This window comes from Marmota flaviventris, chromosome 2, assembly GCF_047511675.1.
Source record: "Marmota flaviventris isolate mMarFla1 chromosome 2, mMarFla1.hap1, whole genome shotgun sequence".
NCBI classification, from domain to species: Eukaryota; Metazoa; Chordata; class Mammalia; order Rodentia; family Sciuridae; genus Marmota; species Marmota flaviventris.
Window position 1 is genome coordinate 95,832,728 of NC_092499.1, and position 17,169 is coordinate 95,849,896.

At 39.2% G+C, this 17,169-nt stretch overlaps 1 protein-coding gene across 1 annotated transcript in view; it reads left to right on the top strand.

Moving 5' to 3' along the window:
* The first annotated feature begins 261 nt into the window (after positions 1–261).
* Positions 262–17,169, top strand: part of Slc24a5 (solute carrier family 24 member 5) — a 184,493-nt gene continuing 167,585 nt past the window's right edge. The window contains exon 1 of the mRNA XM_071607414.1: positions 262–418. Coding sequence (XP_071463515.1) covers positions 262–418 — 157 coding nt within the window. The remainder of the gene's footprint in view (positions 419–17,169) is intronic.

A 17,169-nucleotide genomic window follows, 5' to 3' on the forward strand; every position in this document is an offset into this window, starting at 1 on the left:
GCGACCGACCAGCGGAGCAGGCCCAGCGGCCTGCCAGCGTGGTAGACACATCACCCCCACTGGAGGAGGTGCGGAGCAGAGCCGCCTCCCACGCCTGCAAGGTGGGACCTGCGACCGACCAGCGGAGCAGGCCCAGCGGCCCACCAGCGTGGTAGACACATCACCCCAATTGGAGGAGGGGTGGAGCAGAGCCACCGCCCGCGCCTGCAAGGTAGGCAGACCTGCAACCGACCAGCAGAGCAGGCCCAGCGGCCTGCCAGCATGGTAGACACATCGCCCCAATTGGAGGAAGGTCCCAGCGGCCACCCACAAGGTAGGAAGACGGCGCGTCCCGGAGAAGGGGCCCGGTGGCACGCCGGCCTAGTTGAAAGATCACCCCAATTGGAGGAGGGGCACAGCCGCCGACTGCGCTGGCAAGGTAGGCAGACCTGCAACATGGAGAAGAGGCCCAGCGGCCTGCAACATAGACAGATAATCCCTATTGGAGGAGGGGCCCAGCTTTTGCCCGCAAGGTAGGCAGACCACGCGACCTGGAGAAGGGGCCCAGCAGCCCACAGGCGAGATAGACAGATCACCCCAACTGGAGGAGGAGCACAGCCCCCGTCTGCCCCTGCAATGGAGACTTTGCAACTATACAAGAGCAATATAAATACATAGGGGGAAAATTCAACAACACAACAGTTTCACCAAGAAGAAAGAAACACAAGCAGTATGAAAAGACAAGGAAAGAAAGGACCACAAGCAATGCAGGTCAGCTCAACTTTAGAAGAGGTAATAGCTGCAGCAGATGGAATGTCAGATAAAGAATTCAGGATTTACATGCTTCAGATGATCTGGAGTCTCAAGGAAGACATTAGACAGCAAAATCAGACAATGAAAGATCACTTCGACAATGAATTACATAAACAAATCCAAGAAGCAAAAGATCAACTATACAGGGAGATAGAGGTTATAAAAAACAAACAAACAGAAATCCTACATATGCAGGAAGCAATAAACCAACTTAAAAACTCAAATGAGAATACTACCAGCAGAGTAGAACACTTAGAAGATAGAATATCAGACAATGAAGACAAAGTATTTCAACTTGAAAAGAACATAGACAGCTCAGCAAGACTGTTAAGAAACCATGAGCAGAACATCCAAGAAATATGGGATAACATAAAGAGACCAAACTTAAGAGTCATTGGGATACAGGAAGGTATAGAGGTCCAAACCAAAGGAATGAGCAATCTGTTCAACGAAATAATATGAGAAAACTTCCCAGACTTGAAGAATGAGACAGAATCCCAAATCCTAGAAGCCTACAGGACACCGAATGTGCAAAATCATAAGAGATCCACACCTAGACACATTATAATGAAGATGCCCAACATACAGAATAAGGAGAGAATTCTAAAAGCTTCAAGAGAAAGGAAGCAGATTACATTTAGGGGTAAACCAATCAGGATAACAGCTAATCTTTCAACACAGACTCTGAAAGCTAGAAGATCCTGGAATAACATATTTCAAACACTGAAAGAAAATGGGTTCCAACCAAGAATTGTGTATCCAGCGAAATTAAGCTTCAGGATGGAAGAGGAAATTAAAACCTTTCATGATAAACAAAAGTTAAAAGAATTTCCAGCTAGAAAACCATCTCTTCAAAGCATCCTCGGCAAAACATTACAGGAAGAGGAAATGGAAAATAACAATGAAAACCAACAGTGGAAGGTAGTACAGTAAAGGGAAAAATAATTAAAGAGGAAAAACAAACCATGTTAAGTAACATAAGTAAACAAATATGGCTGGAAGAACAATCCATATCTCAATAATAACCCTAAATGTTAATGGCTTAAACTCACCAATTAAGAGACACAGGCTAGTAGAATGGATCAAAAAAAAAAGATCCAACAATATGCTGCCTACAGGAGATGCATTTGATAGGAAAAGACATACATGGACTAAAGGTGAAAGGTTGGGAAAAATCATATCTCTCATATGGACTTCGGAAACAAGCAGGAGTGTCCATACTCATATCAAATAAAATAGATTTCAAGCCAAAGTTAATCAAAAGGGATAAAGAGGGACACCACATTCGGCTCAAGGGAACCATACACCAACAAGACATAACAATCATAAATATATATGTTCCAAACAATGGTGCAGCTATGTTCATCAAACAAACTCTTCTCAAGTTCAAGAGTCTAATAGACCACCATACAATAATTGTGGGAGACTTTAACACACCTCTCTCACCACTGGACAGATCTTCCAAACAAAAGTTGAATAAAGAAACTATACAACTCAGTAATACAATTAATAACCTAGACTTAATTGACATATATAGAATATACCACCCAACATCAAGCAGTTACACTTTTTTCTCAGCAGCACATGGATCCTTCTCAAAAATAGATCATATATTATGTCACAGGGCAACTCTTAGACATTATAAAGGAGTAGAGATAATACCATGCATCTTATCTGATCATAATGGAATGAAACTGGAAATCAACAATAAAAGAAGGAAGGAAAAATCATGCATCACTTGGAGAATGAACAATAGGTTACTAAATGATCAATGGGTTATAGAAGACATCAAGGAGGAAATCAAAAAATTCTTAGAGATAAATGAAAACACAGACACAACATATCGGAATCTATGGGACACAATGAAAGCAGTTCTAAGAGGAAAATTCATTGCCTGGAGTTCATTCCTTAAAAAAAGAAAAAACCAACAAATAAATGATCTCACACTTCATCTCAAAATCCTAGAAAAAGAAGAGCAAATCAACAGCAAAAGAAGTAGAAGGCAAGAAATAATTAAAATCAGAGCTGAAATTAATGAAATCGAAACAAAAGAAACAATTGAAAAAATTGACAAAACTAAAAGTTGGTTCTTTGAAAAAATAAATAAGATCGACAGACCCTTAACCATGCTAACGAAGAGAAGAAGAGAGAGAACTCAAATTACTAGCATACGGGATGAAAAAGGCAATATCACAACAGACACTTCAGAAATACAGAAAATAATTAGAAATTACTTTGAATCCTTATACTCCAATAAAATAGAAGATAGTGAAGGCATCGATAAATTTCCTAAGTCATATGATCTACCCAGATTGAATTAGGAGGATATAGACAACCTAAACAGACCAATATCAATTGAGGAAACAGAAGAAGCCATCAAAAGACTACCAACTAAGAAAAGCCCAGGACCGGATGGGTATACAGCAGAGTTTTACAAAACCTTTAAAGAAGAACTAATACCAATACTTTTCAAGCTATTCCAGGAAATAGAGAAAGAGGGAGAACTTCCAAATTCATTCTACGAGGCCTACATCACCCTGATTCCTAAACCAGACAAAGACACTTCAAAGAAAGAAAACTACAGACCAATATCTCTAATGAATCTAGATGCAAAAATCCTCAATAAAATTCTGGCGAATCAGATACAAAAACATATCAAAAAATTGTGCACCATGATCAAGTAGGTTTCATCCCTGGGATGCAAGGCTGGTTCAATATACGGAAATCAATAAATGTTATTCACCACATCAATAGACTTAAAAATAAGAACCATATGATCATCTCAATAGATGCAGAAAAAGCATTCGACAAAGTACAACATCACTTCATGTTCAAAACTCTAGAAAAACTAGGGATAACAGGAACATACCTCAATATTGTAAAAGCTATCTATGCTAAGCCTCAGGCTAGCATCATTCTGAACGGAGAAAAATTGAAGGCATTCCCTCTAAAATCTGGAACAAGACAGGGATGCCCTCTCTCACCACTTCTGTTCAACATAGTTCTCGAAACACTGGCCAGAGCAATTAGACAGACGAAAGAAATTAAAGGCATAAAAATAGGAAAAGAAGAACTTAAATTATCACTATTTTCAGGTGACATGATTCTATACATAGCAGACCCAAAAGGGTCTACAAAGAAACTATTAGAGCTAATAAATGAATTCAGCAAAGTGGCAGGATATAAAATCAACACGCATAAATCAAAGGCATTCCTGTATATCAGCGACAAATCCTCTGAAATGGAAATGAGGACAACCACTCCATTCAAAATATCCTCAAGAAAAATAAAATACTTGGGAATCAACCTAACAAAAGAGGTGAAAGACTTATACAATGAAAACTACAGAACCCTAAAGAGAGAAATAGAAGAAGATCTTAGAAGATGGAAAAATATACCCTGTTCATGGATAGGCAGAACCAACATCATCAAAATGGCGATACCAAAAGTTCTCTATAGGTTTAATGCAATGCCAATCAAAATCCCAACGGCATTTCTTGTAGAAATAGAGAAAGCAATCATGAAATTCATATGGAAAAATAAAAGACCCAGAATAGCAAAAACAACTCTAAGCAGGAAGTGTGAATCAGGCGGTATAGCGATACCAGACTTCAAACTATACTACAGAGCAATAGTAACAAAAACAGCATGGTACTGGTACCAAAATAGGCGGGTGGACCAATGGTACAGAATAGAGGCCACAGAAACCAATCCACAAAATTACAACTATCTTATATTTGATAAAGGGGCTAAAAGCATGCAATGGAGGAAGGATAGCATCTTCAACAAATGGTGCTGGGAAAACTGGAAATCCATATGCAACAAAATGAAACTGAATCCCTTTCTCTCGCCATGCACAAAAGTGAATTCAAAATGGATGAAGGAGCTTGATATCAAATCAGAGACACGCCGTCTGATAGAAGAAAAAGTTGGCTACGATCTACATACGGTGGGGTCGGGTTCCAAATTCCTCAATAGGACACCCATAGCACAAGAGTTAATACCTAGAATCAACAAATGGGACTTACTCAAACTAAAAAGTTTTTTCTCAGCAAAAGAAACAATAAGAAAGGTAAATAGGGAGCCTACATCCTGGGAACCAATCTTTACTCCTCACACTTCAGATAGAGCCCTAATATCCAGAGTATACAAAGAACTCAAAAAATTAAACAATAAGATAACAAATAACCCAATCAACAAATGGGCCAAGGACCTGAACAGACACTTCTCAGAGGAGGACATACAGTCAATCAACAAGTACATGAAAAAATGCTCACTATCTCTAGCAGTCAGAGAAATGCAAATCAGAACCACCCTAAGATACCATCTCACTCCAGTAAGATTGGCAGCCATTATGAAGTCAAACAACAACAAGTGCTGGCGAGGATGTGGGGAAAAGGGTACACTTGTACATTGCTGGTGGGACTGCAAATTGGTGCAGCCAATTTGGAAAGCAGTATGGAGATTTCTTGGAAAGCTGGGAATGGAACCACCATTTGACCCAGCTATTCCCCTTCTCGGTCTATTCCCTAAAGACCTAAAAAGAGCATGCTACAGGGACACTGCTACATCGATGTTCATAGCAGCACAATTCACAATAGCAAGACTGTGGAACCAACCTAGATGCCCTTCAATAGACGAATGGATAAAAAAATGTGGCATTTATACACAATGGAGTATTACTCTGCATTAAAAAATGACAAAATCATAGAATTTGCAGGGACATGGATGGCACTAGAGCAGATTATGCTAAGTGAAGCTAGCCAATCCCTAAAAAACAAATGCCAAATGTCTTCTTTGATATAAGGAGAGTAACTAAGAACAGAGTAGGGAGGAAGAGCATGAGAAGAAGATTAACATTAAACAGGGATGAGAGGTGGGAGGGAGAGGGAGAGAGAAGGGAAATTGCATGGAAATGGAAGGAGACCCTCAGGGTTATACAAAATTACATACAAGAGGAAGTGAGGGGAAAGGGATAAAAAAAAACAAGGGGGAGAAATGAATTACAGTAGAGGGGGCAGAGAGAGAAGAGGGGAGGGGAGGGGAGGGGAGAGGGGATAGTAGAGGATAGGAAAGGCAGCAGAATACAACAGACACTAGTATGGCAATATGTAAATCAGTGGATGTGTAACCATGTGATTCTGCAATCTGTATATGGGGTCAAAATGGGAGTTCATAACCCACTTGAATCAAAGTGTGAAATATGATATGTCAAGAACTATGTAATGTTTTGAACAACCAACAATAAAAATAAAAAAAAGAACAATGAGAGGAGGGAAAGTTTGTTTGGGCTCATGGTTTCAGAGGTTCAGTTCATAATTAGCCAAATCCATAACTCTGGATCCAAGGTAAGATAGAATCTCATGGTGGAAGGGCATGGCAGAACAGCTTGGGACATGGCAACAGGAAGCAAAAAGACAAAATATAAACCCCAAAGGCATGCCCCCAGTGATCTACCTCCTCCAGCCAAACCCTATCTGCCTACAATTACCACCCGTTTAATCCATATCAGTCGATTAATGCACTGATTACATTAAGGCTCTCATAACTCAATTGTTTCACCTCTGAAAAGTCTTGCATTTTTACAGTTCTCTTAATCTATTCATTTTACCTCTGATTGTTTTTGCATTGTCTCATACATGAACTTTCAGGGAACACACATATTCAAACCATAATAGTAGTGTTTGCTAATAATAGTATTATTGTTGTACAATAATAACATTTTATTTTATTACTTTATTATTAACAGCAATAATGTTGTTATTGGAGGAACCTTGTAGACATCATAATGTGTCTAGACTTGCAGTCATGAAAGTAAACTGGAAAGTCATTAGGAAATGCACATGGTACATCACACGACTAGAGTGGGCATAGCCAATGTGGTCATATGTCTTTTTTTAGCAAGCAAGGCACAGAAGCAGAGAGCAGAAAAAGTAAGAATTTGTCCCTAGGGATTTGGAAAAAGCAGTGTAGACAGGACACAAAGTTAAGGGACAGGAGTCTAGAGTAGTGGTGAGGATGTTGCAGTAGCCAAATATGGATTCCCACCCAGGCAAGGAATCAAGAGAAGCCAAGTGTGGGCTAATGGACTGATTACAGTCTGAGGGAGTAATTCTCATCCATTTATTAAGGATAGAGTTAATGGCTCTTAAGCTATGATAGTCACTATCTGCTGGTAGTGTCTATTAAAGTTGGCAGTGAGAACAGAAGGCTATTTGCCCTGGAGTAGGTGTGAGATATTCTTCTGAGCAAAGGAATGGACTAGAAAATTGAATGGAGTTATTCAGACTTCCCTTCCTCCATTCTGTCCCTCTTTCTCAATGCCACTCTGATTGCATATACAAAGCCTCAAAACAAGATAAGACTATTCAGGAGAGTAGAAGACCCAGAGATGCTGAGGACAACTTTCTTCCCTGACAGAATGGCAAAAGGGTCTGTTGGAAAAGATGAAACATCAGTATGTAGTCTTAGCACTAAATCACGCTGTAATGGGAATGCTGGTCCCTGAAGTGGGTAAGGGTAAGTATCGGTGACATCAGTATTGATAGATAGGACGACAACATAAATTCTGAAGCATGGGGGATGGCAGAAGGAGCTGGGTAGAGTAGACAATGGTGTCTTTGGGATCCAGGTATATAGAGTAAATGTCTCCTATGACTTGGAGAGGACTGTATCAATAGATTATGAATTTAGAGAAGGAAAGAATAAGGTGATACAGTGGACCAGATATGGAACTGGGAATAAAGGAACAAAAAATAGACAATATGTTCTAAATAGTATCTCACAAAGTTGAGTAGAGAATATTAATTTTCTTAAATTTCCCTTAAGTTATTTAACACATTAGTCTCAGCAAAATTTGGTCTACTCCTTTCTCTATCTCCTGTGTGGGCATACTAGGATCCATGGTCTTATCTTCAAACCAATAACTCCGCTTGGTACATAAAAGATCTCCAGTAAATATTTGTTGACTGAAATATCTGCCCTCTATAATAACACCCATGTCCTGAACCAGTACCTTCCAGTAGAGATCTGAGGCCATAGGAAAGGAATAATGCTTGTGCAACACACTGAAAAGTAAAAGAATCATTCCCATTTAACAGGATCTTATCATTCTCCCAAGGTTTTCTCCTCCATTCGAAGTGCCCTTTGTAAAGGAAGTTCACAGGTTAATTCATATGAGTGTGTTAATTGTTCATCATATTAGGCTAATAACCCACATTGAGTCACTGCATTAAGATTTTCCCTGATTTTAGGAAAATTCAAAATCCACTGAGGAAAAATTTTAAAGTAAAAAATCACTCTTAATTCTACATTCTGAAATGACCATAATAACATTTTATATATACTTTCTTTCTGCTAGATCCATACATACATATGTTAGCAATGTGTTTTTACATGTGTGGTAAGCAGAAGGATGGTCTCCTAAAAATGACTGCATCTTTTCCCTTACTCCTGTAAAGATGCCACTTTACATGGCAAAAAAAGACTTGCTGTGATTTTTACAGACATGATTAAGGTTAAGGACCTTGATAAAGGAGATTTCATTGCAGACTTTCCAGGTGGGCCCAATTTAATCATGTGAGTTATTATAAGAGGAGGACCTTTGCTTGCTTAGTCAGAGAGAGAAGAGAAAAAGGACAGATTCAAAGTATGTTAAGGAACCTGATCTGACTTAGCTTTGAAGATGAAGGAAGGGGCCATGAACCAAACAAAGTGGGTGGGCTCTATAAGCTGGGAACAGCCATCAACCCAAAGCAAGAAAACTAGGATCTTGCCCTTGCAACCCCAGGGAGCTGAATTCTGCCGAATCTGAATAAGCAAGAAAATGGATTTGCCCCCACAGACTCCAGAAAGGAGCCCAGCTCTGCTCAAACTTTGACTTTGGCCTCTTGAGACCCGGGTTGGAACTTTAAAATAATAAACTGTATTGCTTTAAGCCATTAAGACTTTGGTAATTTGTCACAGCAGCAACAGAAAACTAATACACAGATGTTGAGTTATACTCTATATATTCTTTTCTTGATATTTTAACACAAAATTATCAGGAGTATTGTCCCATTTTATATTTTTGTATAGCTTTAAAGTAGTCCATCACATGGGTTTATTATTATTTATCTAGCTATTCCCATCCTGACATATTTTGGCTACTTCTCATTTTTTTGTTTTTATAAATGGTGTTATAACGAGCATTCTCATATGTAAATTTTTTGTCCACATGCTTATTATTTTCTTGGAAATGGTTTTCAAATGTGTAATTACCAGAACAACTCACTGGGACATTTAAAATTTTTGATTCTTAATACTAAAATACATTTCTGGGAAGTATCCAGCAATATACCCATCCAAATTTGGGAGTGTCTATTTCATCTCACTGAGTTCCACTTGGCTGTCATCTTAATGTCAACTTCATATCCAAATAGTATCTCCTTCTCATTTTATTTTGCATTTCTTTGCTTGTTGAACTGACCATTTACTCATATGTGAATTTTCTATTCATATCATCTTTTTGCTAATTTTCCAATGAAGGTCTTGGAGTTTTTCATATTGATTTGGAAAAGTTCTCATACATTTTATGATATCAGCCCTTTACTATACTTAATGCAAGTCCCCCAATTTGTAGTGTTTCTAATCTATCTTGGAGCACTAAATTCTTAAGTTAATATGTAATTATATCTGTGTTTCTTCCCCATATTTTCATCCATTGCTACTGAGGGGTTTTTCTGGCTTGGAATTAAGTAAATATTTACCAGCATTTTTCTTGTATTTTAAGGACTTGTTTTCCCTTTTAACTTTTATTTCATTTGTTTATTTTTATGTGGTGCTGAGGATCGAACCCAGGGCCTCGCATGTGCTAGGTGAGCACTCTACCCGTAAGCCACAACCCCAGCCCCTCCTTTTAACTTTTAAATTTTATACTAGTCTCGATTTTATTTTGTTCTATGAAGTTACTAAGCAAGAGTCACATTTTAATTTTTTTTCCAAATATCCAAATAATTCTAAATCTCTCCCCTATCATCATCCCCTGCCTCATGCCCTGACCATCCCTAAGAGATGCTGTTTTTAAGTAAACATTTCAGGAGACAACTTAACCCTCCAAAGTCCTTAACACAAAATTTCAGACCCTGTGATTAAGAATGAGTTATGTTTCATTGTTTTCAAAAGAGGGGACAGCTATCCTAGAATGTCAGATCATTTCAAGAATGCTCTAAATATGTTTCCTGAGGGTAGACATTCATGTCATTATTTTTCTTACATCTATGATCAAACATCATAAAGGAGAGGGAGGTATGTGAATTGCAACATTCTAAAGCAGAACCTCTACCAGGACTAAGGTCTAGGTCATGCCCATTTGACTCAGGAAAGCACAAGTGCATCCTTAATTAACACTGTCCCTTGTGTTCATAGGATGGAAGGTCCCCAACCCAAAGACTCCTATTTCTACCTACCAGCTCTCCTTACATAGTTGTCTGTAGGGCCCAAAGCTTTCTTCTGACTCAATAAGGGTCCAGGGTGCTGGCAATCAAACATGAGCACTGCTCCTTGATTCACCTCAATCTCTCATTTCAACCATTTATGCTTTCTTTATTCCTTTAATTTCCTTCCCCCACACCTCCCTCTATCGGGAAGGAGGTGCATTTGTGAGCATTTCTCTTTCCAGGAATGGCCTCCAAGGCTCAGATGAGGGAATGGGCAGAGGAAAGAGCAGCCAAGCCTGTGGGTCAAGTAGCCAGGGCAGGGCTACTAGGACGAAAGCCCAGCTCTGACCTCATAGGGCAAGATGGCCACTGCTGGTTTGAGGCTGCCAGCAGAGAACAAAGCAGAAAAGAAAGCTGGCTTCTCCCCAGTTTTTTCCTTGGGTGGCAGTTATGATTTCTCAGAACTGAAGTATCTCATATATCAATGATCAAAGGTAGCTATTTAAAGCCCTGTCTTTGTTATGATGTAACTAGGTTTGGGGTACAATAGAAGGATTTGGGGTGGAAGGAAGGGAGAAAGAGTGATGTGAAATCAGTGCTGGACCCACACAGAAAGGTTTTTAGTTGTTGCCTAGGAGGGAGCTATGGTGGTGGCTCAGCTACCTCCCCAGGCTGGGAGCCTGCCCTGCTCTCTCATCCACATGAATTATGGGGACTTATTTACTCAGTGGGAACCAGACAAGAGTGGCCAGGGCTGCCCTCTCACCTAGTTGTCCAAGATTCCCAAAGAAGAGTGGAAGAAAAAGCTATTTATCATGTTCTACCACAGGCCCAAGGGTGCTGAGGGTTAGGGATGTGCATGCATCCCCAACATGGACTCCTCAGAGAAGGGACACCTCCTCCATGCCCCACTTAGTGTTTTTCATTTGTTTTTGTTTTGCTTGTTCCTCCAGCTGCACTTCATGTCCCAGCTTCAGCCTGTGTGCTCCATGAAGAGGTCCCATGCTTCTAGTTGGAAAGGGAACAGGAGTGGAACTAGGCCAACCAAGGAGCACTAAGAAGGGCCCTCCCCTCCATCTTATTTGGCAGTTTGAAACCTGGACTGCAGCTGAGGGAACAGTTGCCAGGGCAACAGGACTGACCTAATAGAAGGGGCAGGCTTCAGCGAGAGGTCAGCTCTGGGGTTTATTTGGAAGGGAATCAGAAAGATTTCCACTGGCCTCATCCAGATTTCTAAAGTTATGCCCGTGGAAGCCCCAATCAACATTTTACCTGGATAGTCTTCTATATTCACCATGATTATCCTGGAAATTCTTATCATTGGTTTATCAAATCAACACAACGTTTTATAAACATTTTCCTTGTCTGAAACCTTCCACATAACATACAAAAACATGTATAACTCAAGTTCTAATTTCAAGGAGCATTTGTAGCAAGGGAGCAGAGTTTTTAAAAAGCTGAATATAAGCTCTAAATGGCAATGGAGAACAGCAATAGAAAATCAGTAAAAAGCAGCAAATGACTGTCAATGGATAGTGTAAACAGTATACAGGGGGACGCTTTGGAATGCCTGACAAAGTAGGTAGGATTGGAGGTGGGCTCAAGATAGGTAGGAGCTGTCTGCCTCATCAGGAGGAATGAAGAGAAGAGCAATGCAGGAGAAGGTAAAAGCTCAGGAAGAAAGCAGAGGTGTGCTCAAGCAACAAGGAGTAAACCTTTGGCAGAATGGGGGATTCAAGTGTGGTCAGTGTCAGAGATGAGTTCATTACAGTAGCTCCAACTCAAGGGCCTAGACATAGAATGGGACATTTTTGTGAGCATGAGAATTAGCAGGAAAGTGATCAAGATCATTAGGGAGAAGCCTACAAGAACAGGGTCCCCAAGGGATGGGTACACCAAAGGAGTCAGTGGGCTGTGAAGATAAACGTATCCAATTTTATAGCTTTGCTGTAGACCACCCTTGGGGAAGAGAAGAGAAGCCAGTAATGCATTCATTCAAGAGTAAGCTGATCAGCATGTAGGAAAGAATTGCTTCTACTCTCTTGGGAACCTAATTGGTGCTTAATGAAGGCTAAATACTGCCTTTAATAATATTGCAAACATAAAAGTGTGTGATTTGTCTACAGGGAAGCACAGAAAATATCCTGATTGGTGATAAAATCATATGTAAGAAGATGCGAACGTTGGTGTTCACAAGAATACATGAGCTCTCAAAACTTCCTGATTTATGTACACATAAGTTATTAAGTTCCAAACAGCAACTTAACATCATTGCTTCTAAGTTAAGCACCATCATACATATGTTGTTTCAGCAGCAATTTCAAGCATCTTGATTAAGGAATCTGATAAAACCACTTTTTCTCCAGCAGGGGACAGGGATGCTGAACCTGTTTGGTCTCCATAACAACAGTGGAAGTAATCTCATGTTGAATCATGAGATTCAAGTACCGCCAGTTGAATCCTGTTCCATCTATTATGACCATGAAATTGCCCATGCACTGGCCCACATGGATCTTTCCAGTTTTCTATATTTGGATATGCAAAGATATCAAGTTTTACTTGACCTCTGTTTCTAATGTGTATGACTTGTTGCCTTATTAAGAGTATGGGATCCAGCTGGGGCTGGGGGCTCATTGTTAGAGCGCGTCCCTGGCATGCATAAGACACTGGGTTCCATCCTCAGCACCACATAAAAATAAAATAAAGGTATTGTGTCCATCTACAACTAAAATATATGTGTGTGTGTGTGTGTGTATTAAAAAATGTTTTTTAAAAAAAAGATCATGGGATCATCATCTGAGGAGCTGTTAGAAATGCAGAATCCCAGGCTTCACCCTCAACTTCCTGAAGTATCCTCTGCAATTTAACAAGACTTTGGGGCATTTGTGTGCATTAAGTATTTGAGAGACATTTCTCTAGGAGAAAGAAACCTCATGTTCCCATCTTTTTGTGATCACATGAAACCGTAACAGTCCTGAATTGGATTGAACATATTCTTATTGAAATTGGTTGAAATGGTCTTCAATAGCCAACCCAAGGAGACAAGCAAAACACTTTTTAACCCCCATTTTAAAAATAAGGAAATGGAGTCTCAGAAGGGCTTTGTATTTTCTCAAGATCAAACAAATGGAATTTAGACAATACTAAAGACTTCGAGAGGAAATTGAGTAAAGTGATCCTTTAAGACTGCTGGTAAATACCAAAGAGGAAGAAAGGACAATATGGAAGTCAATAGAAAGCTTATTAGCATTTAGGGAAAAAAATCATTCTGTTTTTTTCTTTTAATGTTATTTTCAAACTTTTGGACTCTTTCATGCTGCTCACACCCAAAGGAATAATTTAGAGATCATGTGGAATTTCTTAATAGTATCCTTGAGTAGATAAACTTCCAGGTCTTGGAACACTGATTAACAGATTGAACCCACAATGTGTGTTAAATTATTTTTGGTCAAGTATAGAGACTAATAAAAGATTTATAAACCGTGTTGGTATTTCTACCTACCTTGTCCCAAAATAACAGGACCTAAAAATCACTGTCAGATTTGAGGGAAAATGGTAGATTTATAAAAGCAAGAAAATATCTTACTCAAACTATCTTTTAAGAAGGAAAAGTAGGATCTAAAATTTTTCTCACTCAGGTTTTCCTCAAGATGTATAGAGGCTATTTTCAAAGCAAAGTTACCTAAGCCCATTTTTACCTGCTTTAAAACAAACAAAACATAGCACTAAAAATACTGGAAATATTTTATTTTTAAAATTCCCAAAATGTTGGTAGTGATTTTTAGGAAAAAAAATCTATCTTTCACACCTGTGACAAATAAGTAGAGAATACAATAAAAAAGATTCCATTTCAACTGAACCCATTAAATGCGTATCTACTTAATTCAAGACATAAATGATGTAATTATTCAAATAAAATTTAAAACTCCTAATGGAAAAATAAAAGATAAGAGGTATAATTGGACACACACACATACACACACACACACACACACACACACACACACACACACAGTTTCTTATTGGAAAGACCAAGTACACTAGTAATGACAATAATTTCCAAGTAAGTATTTATAGATTTTATGTAAAACCCACATCCCAAATGAATACATTGCAGATGCTGACAAACCTACAGTGTAATTCATCTAGAAGAATAAGCTATCAAGAAAATTCTAGTATTCTTTTATAAAAGATAATTGTAATGACTTGCTACACCAGGTTTAAAAACATGATTTATAATAATAATTATCAAAATACTCAGTTATTGGGTTTAAAATCAGAAAGTTAACCAGTGATTTCTAATAGTAATTCTTAATGAAGAACTTAATATCCAAATAGCCACAGCCACATTACACTGTAGGGTGCATTAAATTTACTATTAACCAGGACTTCAAATCTTTTTTCACATATGGTATTCTTTACTCAAATCTTTCCTATTCTCTATTTTGTTAAAACATAACTCCCCAAATGGTTCTCACATATAAATATGAAATGAATATGCATAAAAATTTTTATTTAATTCTTTGTTTAATGAGGGAATTGGGCATATATTACCACCTGTTCAAAGGAGAATATAAAGAACAGTCACATTTCTAGATTATTGAAATGAATTTGTAAATGAATATGAAGTTAACTGGCTAATCCACAATATCTCTTGAACTTCCACAGGACAGAATTTATTTGCAAGATACAGACAATAATTATTTTCTCATCTATAGACAAGAATTACTTTGCACTTGTATGATTATCTACAATTTATATAACTGTAAAATACCTCAAAGGTGATGAAAGTTACTAAAAGCCTATGGATAAGACCAGATGGCTCAGAAGCAGCACTCTAAACAACACATTTGCCATTGTAGTACAAATTTCTCTCTGTAGTTAGCACAGTCGAATCTTTCTATGGCCAACTGAAGGGATCTACATTTTTGTTTATTAGCTCCTATATTGATCAAATCTGCCTGTTGTATTCCAATGCCTATGCATATTTGATCAGGACATCATCAATGCCATTGTCAAACCAGTGATGTTTGAAAACAGGACAGAATATCAGAGTGTATTTATAAGCTAAACCATAGATGATAAATCTTCCCTTAAAAAAATGCTGAGGTGATCTTCCAAAACAATGTAGACAGAGAAATATCATCCTTCCAAAGATCAAAATGAAGTAACAACCAGAGGGAACAGAAAGAAATGGGTAAGTGATACAGAAGTCCTGTTTTATCTACATAATAGTGTTTTTTTTTTTTTGTTTGGTTGCTTATTTTGAGAACCACTATGCCAGGCACTATGCTGGTTGCTGAGGACACCGTAACCAGAGAAAGATAAACCCTTCCAGGAGATTTGTAATCTGGGCTGGAATGGAGTAAACATGTTAAACAAACAATTTGCATGTTGGAGTAAATGGTAAACCATGTACCTAATGTGGTAAATGGCATCGGCTGTTTGAGCAAGTGCAGAGAGGGTAGGTATGAGCACATCGGTGGTCCTTGTTCATCTCAACCTGTAGCTTTAGTCCTTATCTTTTACTTGCTTAGTTTTGGGGGCATGTAAGAATGTTTGAAGTAGGAATAAAAAGAAAGAATTTTGTGTTGAGATATAACTGCTCCTTAATAGAAAAATGAGAACTGTCATGATGTTTCAATTTTCTCCTCTTCCAGACAACCAAACAGCACCAATCAAGTGTTCCTTTAGCTAGAATGTAAACAGCAAGGACAAAGCCTTAGCTGTTCAAATTTCATTGTAGCCAACTGAAACGAACACTGTTACTATAAGGCAGACACTAGAATATAAAATAACTACATTATGCTTTAACATTTACTTTTTCTAAGCAAATCTTGGTATACACACACGAAAAATGGTAGAAATATTAACATAATAGTAAAAGAAATTAAAACTTCATTCACAGCTAGTAAAAGACATTCACCACATATTATGATCAATGAAGATACAGGATATTTAAATGTTACATAAAATCTATAAAGAATCCCATTAAAACTAGACATAAGATCTGAAGGCATTTTATGGGGGAAAAATACTTATGACCAATAAATGTATAAAAAAAAGGACAGTATAAATTAGAATCTCAAATATTTTACACTTCCTTGATTGGCAAAAATATAGAAGTCTGATAAGGGCTAGTATAGAATTTGGAATAAGGCAACCAGAAATACTATGTGCTGTTGATAGGGGAATAAATGGATTCCTTCATTCTGGGAAACAATTTTTCCTACGTGATCACTTTTGTGTGTGTGTGTGTGTGTGTGTGTGTGTGTGTGTGGTGCTGGGTATCAAACCCAGGCTCTCTGGCATGCTGAGCAAATGTTCTACCACTTAGCTATATAACCAGTCTTCTGATTTTGAGAGACATTTACACCCATGCTCCAAGAAACATGGACATGAGTATTTGTATCAACATTTGGAGAATTGTTATACCGGGAAAGAGCCTGAATACCAATTGATAAGAATCTGGAGGGCAGAAGAGGAGCAGCGGCCTGCTGAGAGGCAGAGCCGGCCCCTCCCCCTGCGCCGGCAAGGTAGATGGAACTGTAACCATCCACAGAGCAGGCCCAGCGGCCTGCTGAGGGGCAGAGCCGCCCCCCACCCCCCGCGCCTGCCAGGTAGGCGGAACTGTGACCACCGACAGAAAAGGCCCAGTGGCCCGCGGAGGGGCAGAGCTTCCAACCACTCCTGCAAGGTAGGCGGGCCTGCGACCCACCGGCAGAACAGGTGCAGTGGCCTGCTGAGAGGCAGAGCCGCCCCCTCCCCCCGCGCCTGCAAGGTAGACGGAACTGTGACCACCAACAGAACAGGCCAGACCTGCAACCGACAGACAGAACAGGCCCAGTGGCCTGAGGAAGGGTAGAGCCGCCCCCCCCCCCGCGCCTGCAAGGTAGGCGGACCTGTGACCCACTGGCAGAACAGCCCCAGAGGCCTGCAGAGGGGCAGTGCCGCTGCCTGC